This window comes from Heterocephalus glaber, unplaced genomic scaffold, assembly GCF_053883595.1.
Source record: "Heterocephalus glaber isolate CG9 unplaced genomic scaffold, H.glaber_assembly_v1.0 deba00001720, whole genome shotgun sequence".
In the NCBI taxonomy this organism is placed as follows: Eukaryota; Metazoa; Chordata; class Mammalia; order Rodentia; family Bathyergidae; genus Heterocephalus; species Heterocephalus glaber.
The window spans coordinates 4,198,172-4,216,258 of NW_028258433.1; the positions used below are offsets into that span (position 1 = coordinate 4,198,172).

The window sequence follows — 18,087 nt, forward strand, 5'->3', positions numbered from 1 at the left end:
AAAATGCTACCTTCAATCCTTTTAAACTCCCATTTCTCCCTTCCTTCTGGTGGTCTGTCTTTCCTGAGAACTCTTGGTTTCAATGTGTATGCTATGTACTGGCAAATTACCTCCTAGGCTTGTTTTCTGTATCTGAATTTTTATTTATATGGTATTTATTCCAAAGAGATCATATCGATTAAGTTACTTTAAATTCTTTTTTCTTAACATATCAAACATTTTCATGTCAAATATTTTTGAAATGTGATCTTTAAATGGTTTCATAAATAGTTGGCACTAAATTCCACATTGTATTAAGGCATTTACATACAGTTGGACATTTAGGTTTCTTCTCTTTATGGGCTAGAAATACTGCTGTAATGAGCATTCTTGTTTATATCTAATTGGGTACTTGAGATATATTCCAAGAATGCCCTTCTTGAGGATGATGATTATTGTGTTTTAAATATGTCCAAATTACCTTCCAGATATTTTAGGCCAATTTTTTTATGTTTGCAGTATATGAACATGCTCATCAGCACTATGTATTACAATTTGCTTATATTATTTTTTGGTTAAGAATTTAAAACTTATCTCACTGCTTTTGTTTTACATGTTCTGGATACAAGGTAGATAGGTGTTTTATAAATACTTTCAGTCTTTAGCTTATCTTTTATCATTTTCTTCATATCTTCTAAAAGCAGAAGCTTTTAATTTTCAGTATATCAGATTTCAGTATATCAGATTTGTGTTATGAACTTTGCTTTTTTTACCTATGACATGTTTCCCTAATCCAAAGTCAAAAGCTTTTCACTTAATGTTTTCTTCAGAAGTTTTATAGCTTCTAGATTTTGTACTTAGGCTTATGATTCATTTTGAGTTAATTTTTACATATGACATGAGGTCTGGATTGAAGTCTGATTTTGTGTGTGATAATTAGTAGAAGATCAGGAATCTTTGCAGATAAGGAAAATGGAATAACAAGTCTACCAAGGTGCATTTGTTGTTTAAAGGAGAGGGGATAAATTTGCTTTTAATGTAATAGAAGGCAAATTACCCCTACTTAATAGTTTGAGTCTAATTTGATGCATATCTCAAATTAATAAATGAATGCTTATTGGCAGAAAGCTTATTACATTATTTGAATGATTTGTTTATTTCACTTAATATAACTGTATTCCTATATTTATATACTCAGCAAGCATTTTTGAAGACCTAAGAAGTACAAGGTAGATGATGTGGAAAAATAATTTATTTGCAGTTCCATGAATTACCTGGATGCAATTAACATCTAATGTATAGAATGAAAGGGAGTCAAAGTAATTAACTTTCTTAAACCACAAAATTATTACTATATGAGGAACATATGTCAACACTAAGAGGCATGGGCTCTTGGGAGTGTACTAATAAAGATTATGGAAGAAAGGGCTGTGATAAATAAGAAAATTTAGTAGTGAATATTGCTTGAGGTTATTTGTGAAATAGAAAGTTTCTCAGTAATTGGTGGTGCCACCAAGCTTTTATTTTTGTTTGTTTTTTTTTTTTGTTTTTAGTTCTTTTATTGGTACATTTTAGGCATACAATTTGTTTACATTTATCATTGGGTGTTTGTACCTGTACATGATATATCTTGATTCTTATTTTTCCCCCATTACCTGTGCGCCCTTCACCCCCTCCACCCTTCCCTATTTACATAGATTTCATTTCCATATTTTTTCTTTTCTCATAGTTTTTCCTTTCCCTCTTTTTAATTGCCTGCATCTTTCCTGTAGGTCATCAGCTCCATGAGCTCCCTCTCTGAATACTGCCTGCCTTCCATTCTTCGCACGTTATTTGACTGGTACAAAAGGCAAAATGGCATTGAGGATGAATCACATGAATATAGGCCAAGAACAAGCAATAAATCGAAAAGGTATATTTTTTACATTAAGGTTCATGGTTTTGTTAAGAAACAAATAGAAGTGAGTTACGTTGCATCTAGGCCTTCCTGACTGTGCACAAGGCTACGCAGAGGTGCTGCAGAGACCCTGGGTCTGTAGGGGGTAACGCATTTAGAGAACCTTATCGCTTAAGCTGTCACAGGTTGGAAATTCACCCATACCCTTATTTCAGAATTTGTGTGGACTGATGTAAAGGCCACAGGTCACTGTCTTTCCTGCTTTTTTCCTCTGCCATCTCCCCTCCAGTGTACACACAAAAATTGAAGGCCATCACAGGCTTTGCATGCTGACATGCTGAGATATTTTAGTCTTGCTAGGAGTAACCGTGAGTGCTGAGTGTGCCACATCACGCAAGGCACAGGCCTGCACAAAGATGGGAGTCTGAGGCTGACACTGATCAGCATGTGACTTGAGGCAGCAAAACGGAGAGGTTAGAGTCACAGTCTCTGACTTCTTGCAGCTGAGAATTTTGTTTATTCTGTGGTCCCTCTTCTGTTGTGGATTTGAAAAGGGGAACTTGCTACTACAGGAGCAGTTTAGGAGTCATAAAACTTAGGATTTTCATAAGGTCAAATTAATGCATGTCCCCTCCCCAACCAAATTTCAGGTAAATACATGTAATTTCATATGTTTGAAATCAAACCCCTCCAACAAGTTAGTCAATATAAGAGTTTAATGGGCTTAAGGTTAGTTATTTTAAAAGCAGATTTATCTGCATGAATTAAGCAGGCATTCTTTAAAGACAGTAAACTGAAATTACTCAGAAAACCTGACATTAACTGCTTTTAGTGAGTGATTTATCCCTCTCATTTTTCCTGGCAGACCTAATACTTTTTTCAAAAATACAGATTTATCTTCAAATGGAAGATCTGTAATTTTACCAAATTATATTTCATCTATATTTGTAACTCAGTTTTATAATATCTCTGAGTTTATATAAGATTTGATCATTTATTACTCTGTTTGAGGGAGAGATTAGTAACTTTTCCAAACTGAGTAACTTTTTTAGTTGAGAAAGGAAAATTTTTGAGTTTTTTTTTTTGGTACCAGGGATTGAACTCAGGACCTTGCACTTGCAATGCAAACGACGGAACCACTGAGCTAAATCCCCGGCCCTTCAATGTTTTCAATATATTTCCCGGGTTGTATAGCAGTCACCACTATGTAATTTTAGAACACTTTTATCACTCCAGAAAGAAACCCCATTAGCCTCCTCTCTTTGTAAATACCTTTTTAACTTATGAAATTTTAAGGTATGATTTCCATTCTGTATCTGAAAATTGTTTATACTATGTGATCAATAAATGAATGAGATTGTTTTATTTTTCTCATCGCACATGTTAGCCGATAAAGAGTTCTCTAGAGACAGAGTGCAGCAGTTTTAGTGAGTTGAATGAGTGAGTTTTAATCTTATTTCCTGTTTTGTCAGAGTTTAGTTACTGAAACTAGATTTTACATGACTTGATTTCTTTGTAGATGGATCATTGGCTTTGAAATCATGTACTGATTATTTTCAGGAGATCAGAGTGACTGCTGAGATCAAATACATACAGAATCAGGACAGTAACATTCACTTCAGTGGCATTTTAGTTACATTTGAACTTTTAAAATGAGAGAATGTGTGCCTTGGAAAACCTCCCCTCCCCACCCCATAAGGGTCCATAGAGCATGATTTATCTAAGATACAGCTAAAAGAGGAACTATGGAGAGGGGCGTAAGTAACTGAAAATAGTCAAAAGGGAGGGTTAGACATGGAGTTAGGATTTCTAAGATTAGCACAATATCAACATTTTTGCTGCCAAATAAATTTGTCTAATGTCTCTGGCTCATCAAACCACTAATAAAGTTGAATTCATTATTGGAAAAGTATATGTCACAGTTTTATTTTAAAACAAAACATAGCTTACTAAGTAAAAGAAATCCAGAGGTTAAAATAATTTTTTTTCCTGTCAAGAACTGCTCCTATCTTGGGGTCTTCTGACCATTTTTGAAAACCCTTACCCACCATGTGACACAAATGTCATTTCTGCTGTTGGCTGTCTTTTGAGAGTTCTCGTTTCTCTTGCTTTCAAAATTCCTGTTTCCTTATTCAGTGATATAATAGCTCTGTTTCCCCGGCTAGCAGTAGCACTTTCTCCTAGCTCCATTGAATGTTGAAATAATTCAGATATATGGTTTTTTCTACCACTCTTCCTCCTGGCAGAGCTGTTCATAAATGATCCTAAATGAATGAATTCCTGCCCCATGAATACATTTCTGCCGGAAAGGTAGAGCTAAGCTTCCCTTGTTAGCCCATCCCCTTACACATCAGCCTTAATTTGATTTGCTCAAAGTTACAGGGTACCTCTAGAAATCACATGTCTGTATATATGTATGTATGTATGTATGTGTGTGTATATATGTTTTCTTAAATATCTCATTGTTCTCGCTCCCTCTTGATTAAAGACAAAAACAGGTCTTATTTATAAGATTTTTTGAAAAAGATCTCTCCTGACTAGTCCAAATCCTGTCATTCTTTCTCAATAAATATTGAGCATTTGTGTTTCAGAGACTAAGGTAAATAAGATCCATGCTTTATCTTCTCAGACTTTTATGTAAGTACAAGTTGAACATCCTAAATCCTAAATGATCCAAAATTCAAAAATTTTGGAGTACCAGTGCATTATAAAGTAGAAAATTCCATACCTGAACTCATGGGATAGATCACAGTCAATACAAGTGCTCTGACAATATTGTATAAAATTACCCTTGTGCTATATGTAGAGGCAGATATGAGATGAAAATTAATTTTGTGTTTAGACGTGGGTCCCATCCCCAAGGTATCTCATTATGTATATGTAGATGTTCTAAAATCTGAAATCTAAAACGGTTACATTCCCAAGCATGTTGGATAAGGCATATTTGGCCTGTACTACTAATATTCCCACATTGTAAATGAAGAAATTACTGCTAAGTAGGAGGCATAATTTTAAGCCAGGACTGTTCTACACTAACCAAAAATCAATGCTCTTATCCGCCATTCTGTGCCAAGGGACTCAGCACTCACTTCATTTGTCTTACTTTGGTCAATCCTAAATAAGCTCTCAGTGTGTTAGATAAAAAGAAAATAGGGTGGGGAATATGTGTTTCTATCCTTCAAAAGTTCTATTTCAGCTCCCTAACTTTATTTTATTTTTGTTACTAGAAACTGAACCCAGGGCCTTCTCAGTGAATTACATCCCCATCCTTTTTATATTTTGAGGTAGGACCTCACTACATCACTAAATTACCCAGGTCAGGCTCTAACTTGCAGTCCTCCTGCCTCAGCCTCTCAGAGTACAAGGATTGCACCAGCACACTACTGTCTGACTTTTGAATGAGTGTAAAAGATTCCACTTTGCTATTTGTAAAGATAGCTTTCTTCTTTCCTCTATTTTGTTAGTCTTTCTTCCACTGCTTTTTCACTTTTTTCCTCCTTGCACTAAATTTCAAATGGGAAAAGGACAGAAGGAAAGGACAAAGGAAAAAATAAAAGCAATGCTGATCTTCCCTCCTTTCCTTGCTGTCTAGCTCTGATTGCTAATCATAATAGCTTCTTAGTATTTAGCTCCTTCCAAGATCCTTACATTGTGTTTCATTGTTACATTGTGTATCTCTCTTCATAAGATCCTTTGAATGCGCACCTCCATGGTGGTAGGTGTATCTTTTGTTTGCTGCACGTTTTACAAATGATAGAATTCCTGGGTTGCAAGCTACTTACTGTAGGAAAGTCTACAAAATGAGATTATGGACTCACAAGTAGCTATTCAACTTTATTTACATAGTTAGAAATTTTAAATTTGAAGTCAAATATTTCAACTTCACATCCAATGTTTGCCCATTGTACCAGTGATAACGGAAAAGGCATTAACATACATTTACCCACTTCAGTCTTCTAATAACAAAATAAGTTTACGGTCCCTTGGGGATGAATTCTAGATTTTTATGAATTATCTCACTTTGAAAATACCTTCAGTGCTAATTGATGTATTTTAAATTTTACAGTGATGAACAGCAGCGAGATTATTTAATGGAAAGACGGGACCTCGCCATTGATTTTATTTTTTCTTTAGTATTAATAGAAGTTTTGAAACAGGTATGTGAATAATTTATTGTTACTTTGAATTAACATTTATTAATCTAAAAACTACTTTTTGAAATTCTAAGTTTATTAAAATGTTTATAAATTCTAAATGCCGGGTTATTAGAACTCATTTGGTTTTCAATATTCCCTTCCAAGTTAAAAGTTGTCTTTTTTTTCAGATTCCACTTCATCCTGTAATAGATGGTTTAATACATGATGTTATTAACTTGGCGTTCAAGCACTTTAAATACAAAGAAGGGTAAGGTGATTTCTACCATTGGAATGTTGAAGAAGTTGGTAACTAAAAACCAAATGAACGATTTTGTCTTTTCAGATGAGCAAGGATCCCTAACTTGTCCAATTTTACTTTACTTAGGTACCTTGGCCCTAACACTGGCAATATGCACATTGTGGCCGACCTGTATGCAGAAGTCATTGGAGTGTTGGCACAAGCTAAGTAAGTGAACGTGAGTCCTTGACCATGAGAACGTCAATGTTTATAATTTAAAAGGGAAGGGAGTAGGGTGTGAGTTCACAAGGAACTAGGGTTGCTTTTGCCATGTATGCCCCATCTTTGATCTAACTGGAGGCTCCTCCAAGGCAAGGTCTAAGTTTTAGTTCTCACTTTGGCACTTGGACCAGGCCCTACTGAGCCCAAGGGATTCAGACCATTCTTCAAGGAATGACGTGGACTAACCAAACTGCTTTTCTGTCTGTCCAGATGGTCCAAAAATATTTATCAGTTTTTAAAGGTTTTGTTTTTATATTCCTTGAGTGGGTGGTTACAATCTATCATCCATGAGTGGGAAAATTCCATTCTAGAATGTCTCTTTTACTATAGACCTTACTTAATTCAACTGAGCTAAAAATGTCCCAGACTGTCATGGAAACAAGTCAGGGGAAAATCTCCTTGCTAAATTTATCTGGCCCCGTAATGCAACTTAGCAGGCTAGAACAAAGTAGTGTTAGACTATTAGCAATAACATACTTCTTCCAAAATGATGTCACACCCTACTTTACCCAGCTTCATTTTATCCAACCCAGAGGCAAATTGGGCAAGATCCTGAATGCCTAGGTTAGGCAAAATGAGCCAAAGATATAATAAGAATTCAAGCCAAGGGGCCAGCTTACAGCAACAGTGATGCTCTGATTCTTGTGAAATGCAATCCACGAAAGAGATTTTTATCTTTGAGACAGAATGTCCTAACTTAGTGACATGGAAATATACAACTTATCCAAAAAAAATTTAAATACTTACTCAGCGAACTTACCTAGTTACACTATAGACAAGAACCCAGGAAACAGAGCCCCTAAAATGCCTTGGTGTGATTTATTTATTCTAATCCAGTTTACCCACTCATCCTGCCAACCTGTTTTTTTCCTAACACAAATGCCATTACTATTAGAAGGTGGAGAGGGAACTTCTAGAGAGTGATACCCTGACAGCAGTGAGAACTATCTAGGTCAAAGGCTGAAAACAAAGCAGAAAGAAATGGGCCAAATCATACATAGAATGAAACAGTAGAGTTCTCTGGACCATTTTCTATAACACCATGTTGTATTTTTGTTATAGTCTATTAGCATTTAGTTCATGAGCCATTAAAGAAAGATACAATACATTTTAGAGAGATTACTCTTGCAATGAAGTAATACAAAGTCCTAGTACTTAGCTGGATATTTTGTAATTATTTGACAGTTCATTCATTCTATAATTCCTAAGAAGAATTTGGACCAGGAGATACTATGTGTATTTGCTAATATGTCAAACTCTGAAAATCCTAGCACATTCCTTTGTAATTATTGCTGTATAATTCTCTTATTCTTTCATTTGGAAAATTGGATATACCAAAAATGACTTTTGTGTTTTTCTTAGTTAATGAAATAGGCATAATAATATCAGATACTGTAGAATAACCTTACTTAGCTACTTGGATTCAGTTAGTTGTGAATGGAGAATTAATGTTATTCCTAAACAACATTCAAAGATTGTAGAAATTTCCATATTAGATTAGATTTGTGATCCACTCACCTGCTATTTTCTTGTCAACAGTGGCTTTTTAAGTTTTTAATGAAATCAATATTTATCCTTATTCTGTAATAGTTAAGTACATGAAATGCTTGCATTTGGACAATGTTCTAATACTTTCCAGTTACTGACAAAATCCTTAATTCTTGTCTTTAAAGGAAACATTTTTTTTTTTGCTGTGATGTTATATTCATACATATTGCTGACTTTTTCAAAGTCAATTAAGTTAAAACTAGATTTTTGGTGTTTTTTTTTTTTTTGGTACCGGGGATTGAACTCAGGTCCTTACGCTTGCGCAGCAGGCAGCGAAGCCACTGAGCGAAATCCCAGGCCCAAAACTAGATTTTTAAAAGTACTTTGGCCAGTCTGCTGTTGCAGTAATGACAGACTTAAATAGCCCATAATATGTTCTCAACCAGACAATATGTAGTTAACCTTTATTGATGTATAGTACAATCTTAAATTAGTGTCATGAATTAGCTCAGTACTTTCCCATAAGTACACCAGGAGCATTACTTTATTATTGGTTTATAAAAATACTGCTTCCTTTGTTGTAAGGGTAATAAGAATGCACACTTATTTTAGAACAGATTGGTTAACTTATTTTTCTTTTTATAAAGTTAAATAATATAATAATTTAAATTGTAGATTGTTTATTCATTTCCCAGTGATTATGCATAGGAAGTATGAAATATTTTCCTCATTATAACTTTAGTTTTTGAGGCTTACTTTGGTCTGAGTTTTAACAGAATCACTATTTTAAATATTTACTTGTAATAATGATAATTGATTCCACTCATTAAGGAATCTTTTAATGTCATTGAGAGGTTTTCACACATAATACTGACTTTTTCAAAGTTAATTGAAAGTAGATATTTTAAAGGCTTTGGTTAAAATTTGGTATATTTATTTAAATAATGATTGCTTCTAAGATTCAAAGATTTTAAAGTTACTTTCCCTATATAACTTTCTATAATTTCACTCTCCATATTTCTGTACTCTATACATATTTACTACTGCATATCTTAAGTAGAAATTCATTTTTATATGAATTTTATACTATGCCAAAAACCAATTATTCAGTTACTATATTTTTAAATATCCTATGAAATAGTAAATACTAAAGAAAGGTTATTGAAAACTGTTTTACCCTAAAATCATTATAAGGGAAAATAAATTTTAAATGGAAGTAGATGTTTGGATTTTTAGGCTGAAATTTGGGACTTTTAAAAGCCATACTTATTTTTAAATGAAAAATAAACTTTCAGCCTCTGTCTCATGAAAATATTGATATACTGAGTTATACCAATAGCCTGCCTTTTCCCGTCTCTCATTGTTGTACTAATGGATTAGAAATAAAAGAATGTTTAAATGTGGACCTGTTCTAGGAAGAATACTTATATTCCATTCATCAGTAGAAGTAAAATTAGATTAATAGAATTTCAGCTTTGGAAAAGGACCTTGAAGTAGCCTAACCATGCACTCTCTGGGAAAGCCTTCTCTAGGACATCCTCTTAGTGCATGTGTGACACTTGTGCTTACATATCCCCGTAACAGGAAACTCATTAACCCCAAAGGAAATTAACCCACTCAGCATATTTCCTGAGAACCTACTGTATGCCTGATCTTACAGAGCTTAAATCTAGCCAAAAGTGTCTGACAATAAGCAATAAATACAATAAATAAGTAAACTATAAAATATATTAGAGTTCATTCCATTCAGATGTCTCTTTTTGTCAGAAAGTTTTCCCTTCTATATTCTTTCATGTAATGACTATTTAGGTATGTGAAAAAAGTATCTATTGTCCTCTGAGTCATCTGACTTTGAAGCTATACACTCATATTTGGCTAGGCTCTTTCTGATAGTTGTTTGTGTCCTGGCAATGCTAAAGTATCGCCAACTGTGGCTTAGACACTAGACATTTATTTCCTCACCGTTCTGGATGAGAGAAGTCCAAGGGCAAGGTACTGACAGGGTTGGTTTCTCCTAAAGGCCTCCCTTCTTAGCTTATAGGTATCTACCTTCTCCCTGTGTCCTCTTGTGATCTTATCCCCATGTAAAGCTATGTTTCTCTTTTAAGCCCTCTAGGCATACTGGATTAGGGCCCACCCTTCAGACCTCATTTAACCTTATCACCTCTTTCAAAACCCTGTCTCCAAATATAGTCCTATTTTAAGGTACTAGGAATTAAGACTTCAACCTGTGACTTTTTGGGAAAATGACTCATCCACAATAGTAAGTCCAGGAATGAGCCAGAGAATGTACATTTCTAGGAAGGATTTTTTTTTCTTCTTCTTCTTTTTTTTTTTTTTTGGTACCAGGGATCGAACTCCGTTCTTTGAGCTTGAGCAGCAGGCGGCGAAACCACTGAGCTAAATCCCCAGCTCTGAATGTTACATTTCTAACAAGTTCTCAGATGCTGCCAACTGGGGAACACACTTTAAGAATCATTGGTGTCAACATAATGCAGAGCATTTAGAGTTAAGAGCAGAGAGTCTAGAGCTGGACGTGGGGTTTAAATTCCCTATGCAACTTTATGAGGTTATGAAATCTCTACCTCATTTATTCTTCTGTATAAAAAGATATAGTAATACCCTACACAAAACATTGTTGTGATGATTAAATGAGTTACTATATGTAACTGAATCATGGTTGGCATCGAGTTAGTGCTGTGTGTCTCATTGCTGTTGTTGTTGTTGTCATCATCTCCATCAGTTGTTTTAGGATTTGTTTTCCTTTGTTTTTTCTATAATACACAGGAAAGAATGATAACATTGGAGTTTGGAATTTATATTACAAAATTTTCAAGAATATAGTTTTGAATTTTCATTCAAATACATGTTATCTGATACAAGTAGATTTTTGTAAAGTTAACAAAATTTGTATTTTGACTTTTGTTAATTTCTTATCTGAAGAATTAATACATAATTTTGCAGTAGATCTTCATGATATTTCAATTGCAAATATAGCTAATATCTTCTATCTCACTTTAATAGTATTTAAGACATGTCAGAATGGACCAGTTCAGAATGTTTGTAGAAACTCACCAAATGCCACCACAGACTAGGAATAAACCCTGACATATCCTTAAGCATGTTAACAAACCATTAGAAAATGCCACATTCATAAGGTATTTAAGTCTTCTTGAAGCAATTTATATTTTTTATTCTCTTACCTCAAAATCTTTTTTATTGTGAAATAGATGTAGCAAATATAAAAGAAAATCTATAAAACAAACTTAACAAACTGTTATACAATGAATACAACATAACTTCCATCTAACCCCAAAACCAACCCCTTTGAACTGCCTTGGTGAAACATTGTCATGTATTTGCTGCCTTCATTACGTGTTCTACAATCTCTGCTTTATGGAGCAAATTTTGTCAAACTTCAGAGATTCTGTTAGTTCTCCTTCAACTTTTATAGGCACAATTACCCTTTCTAATCATAGATTGCTCCTAATTGACCCTTTCACTTATGGAAGCCTAATAGTTTTAGGAAACAAAAACAATGGCTTTTAGAATGTTTTCTCTTGTTTTTTTTTTGAAAATTAATGATCAAACCAGCCATATCTGAAAAGTAGTTTGGATAACTTTAATGTGTGCATTGCTTTGCCTTTAGGTATTTCAAAGATCTGCTGCTTTTGTTCTCTTAGCCTTAAAATCTATCTTTTAAAAAGAAAACATGTGACATCATTACTGTTGTTATGATTATTATTTTCTTTCATATAATACAAATACTTTATGTTCCTGGAGAATAGGATGATATCCCTGTGTTTGTTTTCATTCACCAGATCAAATTGTAAAATTCCCTGCATATAGCAGACAGTCCATTTATCTTTATCTTTTAGGTATGATTTGAATTTTTCCATTGCTAGATTTTTCCTTCAACTTAAAAATATTTTCCATATTTATTATTATGAAACTATAAGAGAACAACAACAGAAAACTTTGGAAATGAATTTTGGAATACTTTTGTCATTGTTTGGAATCTGAGTTCAAAAATATTTACTGCAATTGTCAGAAATAACTGACCCTTTAATGTTATTGTTCAAATACAATTTGATACTGTAGAACTGCAAGGTCTAAAAGTATGTTGGAAACTGCTAATCCTGAGGAAATGGAACTTTTATCTGCTTAATTCGAGAGCTAAACCATCTTGAGAGGGTCTCAATACTGCTAGATCTGCACTGTAGTCTGAAGGAAATGTGGAGCATCTTACTGTATAAGGGCGGGGTCTGAACTCTGTCAAATCTCAAACATCAAACACATATGATATGACAGTTACTGTACTTGTACTGATTGGAAGGACTCCATCTCCAGGCTCCATCACTCTTGGATGCTAGAGGCCCTGTTTAGGGGCAGTTTTCTTTTCTTTTTTTTTGGTAGCAGGGATCAAACTCAGGACCTTGTGTTTGCAAGGCAGGCGGTGGAACCACTGAGCTAAATCCGTGGCCCAAACATTATCTTTTTTTTTTTTTGGTACTGGAGCTCAAACTTGGGACTTTGTGGTTGCAAGGCAGGAGGTGGAACCGCTGAGCTAAATCCCTGGCCCTTAGAGGCCCTATTTACAGTGACCTTCCTACTGCTTACTTGGTAAATCACTTATGTTTTCTTCGTAGATTCCCTGCTGTCAAGAAAAAATTTATGGCAGAGCTAAAAGAATTACGGCACAAAGAGCAGAGCCCATATGTGGTACAAAGCATTATCAGCTTGATAATGGGGATGAAATTCTTTCGAATTAAGATGTATCCAGTGGAGGACTTTGAGGCCTCTCTTCAGTTCATGCAGGTAAGTTCTGGGCAGAAGAGCCAAGAGGCCATCCATTTGAGTGATCTTCTTTATCAAAATGACGCACTTGTAACGTGAGAATCCCTTACAGGCAGTACCTAACTTTCAGCGGTTCAACTTACAGTTTTTCAACTTTACAGTGGTGCAAAAGCTATATACATTTAATAGAAACTTTATTTCCCATTTTGAATTTGGTTGTTTTCTTAAGATACAAATATACGGTCTGATCCTCTTTTATGATTCTGGGTAACAGGAGCAACCACAACTCTCAGTTGGCTCCACAATGACAAGCAGAAACAATGGATGCTCATGACCATGCTGTGCTGCTAAGCTAGGATGTTCACTAGGTTAAGGGTTTTAAATGCAGTTTCTTTTTACAATAATTTCAAATAATGATGGGCTTATTGGCATATAACACCATCATGAGTCGAGAAGCATCTGTACTTGACCATATCGTAAAAAAAGTCCTGCCTTCTCAATAATTCATGAAGGGTCTTGTAACCAAGTAGCAGAAATATAATTTCAGTTTTAAATTTCCATACCATCTTTGAAGTCAGGTGTAAATAGAATTTCTCATTTGTTGACTTCTTTCAGTCATTGATACAGGGCTGGAGATTTAGCTCAGTGGTTCCACCGCCTGCCTCAATCATTGATACATATTGCTCTGTGAATAGACTATGCCACACTTTTTCACTTTTTAGAATTGAGAACATTGGGTTTACTATATCAGCATTCACAGGCAGGAGAACTTTACTGAAGATAGAAATCTGTTTTGTTCATACTACTGAAAGGAATCCTAATTTTAAAAAAATCAACCAACCCTTACAGGCTTAATGTGTATTGACTAGAATTCTTCATGATATATAACAAAAAAAATTGTTGCCAATGAAGACTTCACAGAACGCATAGCTCTGTTAAGAGTTTATAGAACTTTGGCATCTGAAGGATTTTTCTAATGCTGCTGTAAAGTAGTTTTGGAGATGATCTTCCTAGAGAGTTTAGATACAGGGAGTTTAGGTAAATGTAGGCTGGACCCTTTTACAACTAAAAAGGCTACAACCAAAAAGACGGATAAGTATAGATGAGGATGTAAATGAATTGGAGCACACATGCACTGCTAGTGTAAAGATCAGATAAAACAGTACATTCACTTTGGAAAATATCTTGACAGTTCCTCAGATGACTAAACCTGGAATTACTAGATAATCTAGAAATTTCACTCCAAGGTATATATCCAAGAGAAATGAATATATATTTCCATACAAAATCTTTAACACAGATGTTCATAGCAGCATTATTCACAGTAGCCAAAAAGTGGAAACAGCTCAGATATAGCTAAACTGATGAATGGAGGTACAAAATACAGTATATCCATACAGTGGACTCTTTGGCTCTAAAAGGGAATGAAATACAATATAGACAACCTTGAAAACATTATGGTAAGTATAAAAGCCAGATACAAAGGGCCACACCGAATGTGAATCCATTTACATGAAATGTCCAAGACAAGCAAATCAGTAAAGACAGAAAGTTTAATAGTTGCCTATAGCTGAGGATGAGAGGTGAATACAGAGGTTGGGGATAACTGACAGAGTGCAGAATTTCTTTTGGGATCATTAAAAAATTCTAAATTTGATTGTGATCACGAATGCATGACTCTGAATATACTAAAATCCACTTAACTGAATACTTTAAATGGGTGAATTAGATAGACAAATCATATCTTAATAAAGCTGATACAGAGAAGGGAGAGAGGGAGCCGCGGTTATTGTATATCAGACTTCTTTCGTTTGACTTCAGGTCCTAATGCTTACAAGCCTTGTCCCCTTGGCCCGTCACATTTAACCCCTCCATCCTCCTTCCCAGCCTCATTTATTTTATCTGCAAGGGAGTGGCAAAGACATTGCCCTCAGAGAGTGATTCTGATATAAGTACGCAGTGACTAGTGACTGTTCTATTATTTTTATCACACTCTGGAATTGATAATTAATGTGCTATGTGATTGAATGACAACTTGAGAAAGTATTTACATACAAATACAAAATAATATCGAAAAAGGGCCAGGATCCTGGTAACTGTATATCTCCCTTCTGTACAGGAAAGAGTGTAAGTGACTTCCTAGGTTGGTGTTACCCAACCTAGGCAGAAATCTTAATATAATATTGCTGGACTAAGAATCTTTGCAACTGTTTTTGGCGATATTCCCAATAGTGACTGCAGTAAAGGTTTAAGAGCTAATATAGATATTAGCAAGTCATCAAATATATGTAGCTTAGGACTCTTGAGTAAAAATATCTCAAAGTAACCACTATAAGTTGCTAGCATAAAGCTTGAAAGGAGAGAGGTGTTGGCAAAATTCCGGGCAGGGGACTTTCCTGCAGAACCAGTCCAAGGCTACCAAAAATATTTTTTCATCGACTATAGCTGCTTATATCAACAGCACCTTCACAAGCAAAGACATCCTTGCTGAGGAGCTACTCCAAAGATTTCCTTGTTTGAAGTGAAAGAGGGAAGTATTCCAGACTTGCTTATGAAATGATCAGAATAATAAACACACCTAAAATGTCAGGGGAGCAAGTAAACAGTTCTGGTCTTGAGGCTTTCAGGCACAGGGCCTAAAATAAGTGTACTCTTTTTTGCCTTTCTTCCTATATTTACCTTCCCTGGGGATTTTTGTTTGTGGGCTAATCCAAGACCGAGAGCCCCACACAGGGTAAGTTATCAATAGAAATATATAGGTATATATTTATACGTATATAGACTGAGCTGGCCAGTCATTGAGTAGACAAATGTGTGCTTAGTGGTAGAAGTGGAAAGAGAAAGATAAAACTAGCCTTATAAAATGCCACTGAGGCCCTTGCAAGCATTTAGGGTTCAATATGAATGTTTGAAAGCAGTGATTTTTAAATTAATTGGGGGACATACTATGTTGGTATTTGTGATTAAGTAGAAAACTACTTGTTTAAGTACATTTAACATTCACATTATAATCTACTTTCTTTCCCTATACTCTGTCTGCTTCCCAGGAATGTGCACATTATTTCCTTGAGGTCAAAGACAAAGATATCAAACATGCCTTGGCTGGACTTTTTGTGGAAATCCTGGTTCCAGTTGCTGCTGTGAGTTACATTTTCGTTTCTAAGAACTTCTTGAAATTGGATGATAGACTCAACAGTTTCATTAATAGTTTTTGTGTTGTTGGGGTTTTTTTCAGGGTTTTTTGGTACTGGGGATCGAACTCGGGACCTTGCACTTGCAAGGCAGGTGGCAACACCACTGAGCTAAATCCCCGGGCCTGGTTTCATTAATAGAATATTCACATGCATTTCTGTTTCAGACTGTTAAAAATGAAGTAAATGTTCCCTGCCTCCGAAACTTTGTGGAAAGCCTATATGATACCACGCTGGAACTTTCTTCTCGAAAGAAGCATTCCTTGGTTAGTAACTATGAGAAAATTCAAAAGTATAAAAAACTGCAGAGACTAAAATTCCTAGCCATACATCTACTTGAGAGGATGCTACAGAAGGGAGAATTACATACAGCCTTCTCCAAAAGACTCCTTTCAAATTTTTATTTAGTATTGACTATGAATCACAGTAACATAAGAGGATTAGGCCTTGTCACCTTAGCTGACCCTTCTGGTCCTACCGATTCTGCTGTTTATTTTTATGATGGGCTTAACTTGATTTTTGTTTGAATTTCTGAGAATTTTTTTCCAATCTGAAGGCTAAAGTTTACAATAACAGTTTCTCTTCTCAATCCCCAAGAGCTTTCAGTGGCTAATTCCTATCCTGATAATCAGAATCAAAATGGAACTAGGCAAGAAAGGGAGACAGGAAATAGTTGCCCACAGACAAGAGTCTCTGAAGGCTGGGAAAATAATTCTTGGGAAGGCTTTGATACTGAAAAGCAGCATTGAGTCTTTTAAGTTGCCTTCTACCCCTATGGTAAATAATAGTCTGGTTTATAAATTAGCAAATGATGTGTTCTGTGTAGTTGTGATAGTTGGGGGTTTCAAAAGTATGAATTTCGACATAGTAATGTGAGTAGGTATTCAGTGTTGCTTTGCTGGTAGTGGTGACAAAGTTGCTCATTTGTCTACATTTCATGGGCATGGTGACTGACTCCATACCCTATTTTTAGATTATTGTCTGGTATCAGAGTTGTGAATTCATTGGGAACAGCAGTTTAAAGTCTTTAAAACTAAGTTAGTTTTAGGAAGAAAAATACTAAGTTAATGAATTCTTGAGCACTGTATCTCATCTATGACAACTGTTTCTTGCTAGTCCAAGTTAACAGATGAGCCAGTTCCATTTCTATTTAAATCTTCCACCGGCCTGGTTTCTTGGGGAACCATAGACAGTTAAACTGTCTGGTTTAGCAAAATGGTGCTCTGAACATAGGTTTTTTTGGGTGGCTGCCCATTAACTTTTTCTGTCTTCTCCAGTTGCTGTGGGAAACTGGCCCAGTTAGGCAGGAAAAGCACAGTAACACCTCTGTTTATTTGGATGTAAGCAAATTCCTCCCACAGTTAAATTTGTCTTAGTAGAGTTTACCAATGCAATAACATTTCTTTTAGGAATCTTCCTTAATTACAGGAAGGTTACATGGAAATGAAAAAATATATATCTACCTCTAAGATAGTAGGTGTTAAGTGAAAAAGTCAGTAACATTTTTTTAAATGTGTGCTTTCCTCCTTTTTTTCTGAAGATTGAGAGTTATCTAAAATGGTGAACTTGTTTGGAATGTTCATTAGTGAAGACAAAGTGAATCAGATTTCTATATTATTGAACATGGAACATGACTACACACTATCCATAGTTCTAGGTTATTCTATTCCCAGCATTATCAGAAAACGTTTGCAAAATGTTCACCCCTGCTCATTCACCCATTGGACCTTGTTGTGTTATACAATATGCTGCTTCATTCAGCCTATAGAGTTGCAGAGGGAGACAGTGCAATAATGAGTGCTGAGAATGTATTACCTGGTACCTTAAAATAGCAGTCATCCTCTAGGGCTGACATGTGAATCAATGGTAAAGAACTTGTCCAACTTCAGCAAGGCCCTGGGTTCCATCACCAACAGTGCAAAAAGAAAGAAAATACACACACACACTACGACCTTGTCTCCTTTCTTGCAGGCTTTGTACCCCCTGGTGACCTGTCTGCTTTGTGTCAGTCAGAAGCAGCTGTTCCTGAACAGATGGCATGTGTTCCTCAACAACTGCTTGTCTAACCTGAAGGTTGGT

General features: G+C 35.3%; 1 protein-coding gene across 9 annotated transcripts in view; it reads left to right on the forward strand.

Annotated features, from left to right (window-relative positions):
- Fry (FRY microtubule binding protein) overlaps nucleotides 1–18,087 on the forward strand; it is a 475,943-nt gene that overhangs the window by 281,544 nt on the left and 176,312 nt on the right. For all 9 annotated transcript variants that reach the window (XM_087199565.1, XM_087199561.1, XM_087199560.1 and 6 more), the window contains 8 exons: nucleotides 1,752–1,891; nucleotides 5,943–6,033; nucleotides 6,201–6,280; nucleotides 6,398–6,478; nucleotides 12,670–12,838; nucleotides 15,865–15,957; nucleotides 16,176–16,274; nucleotides 17,980–18,081. In XM_087199565.1, the coding sequence (XP_087055691.1) occupies nucleotides 1,752–1,891; nucleotides 5,943–6,033; nucleotides 6,201–6,280; nucleotides 6,398–6,478; nucleotides 12,670–12,838; nucleotides 15,865–15,957; nucleotides 16,176–16,274; nucleotides 17,980–18,081 (855 nt within the window). The remainder of the gene's footprint in view (nucleotides 1–1,751; nucleotides 1,892–5,942; nucleotides 6,034–6,200; nucleotides 6,281–6,397; nucleotides 6,479–12,669; nucleotides 12,839–15,864; nucleotides 15,958–16,175; nucleotides 16,275–17,979; nucleotides 18,082–18,087) is intronic.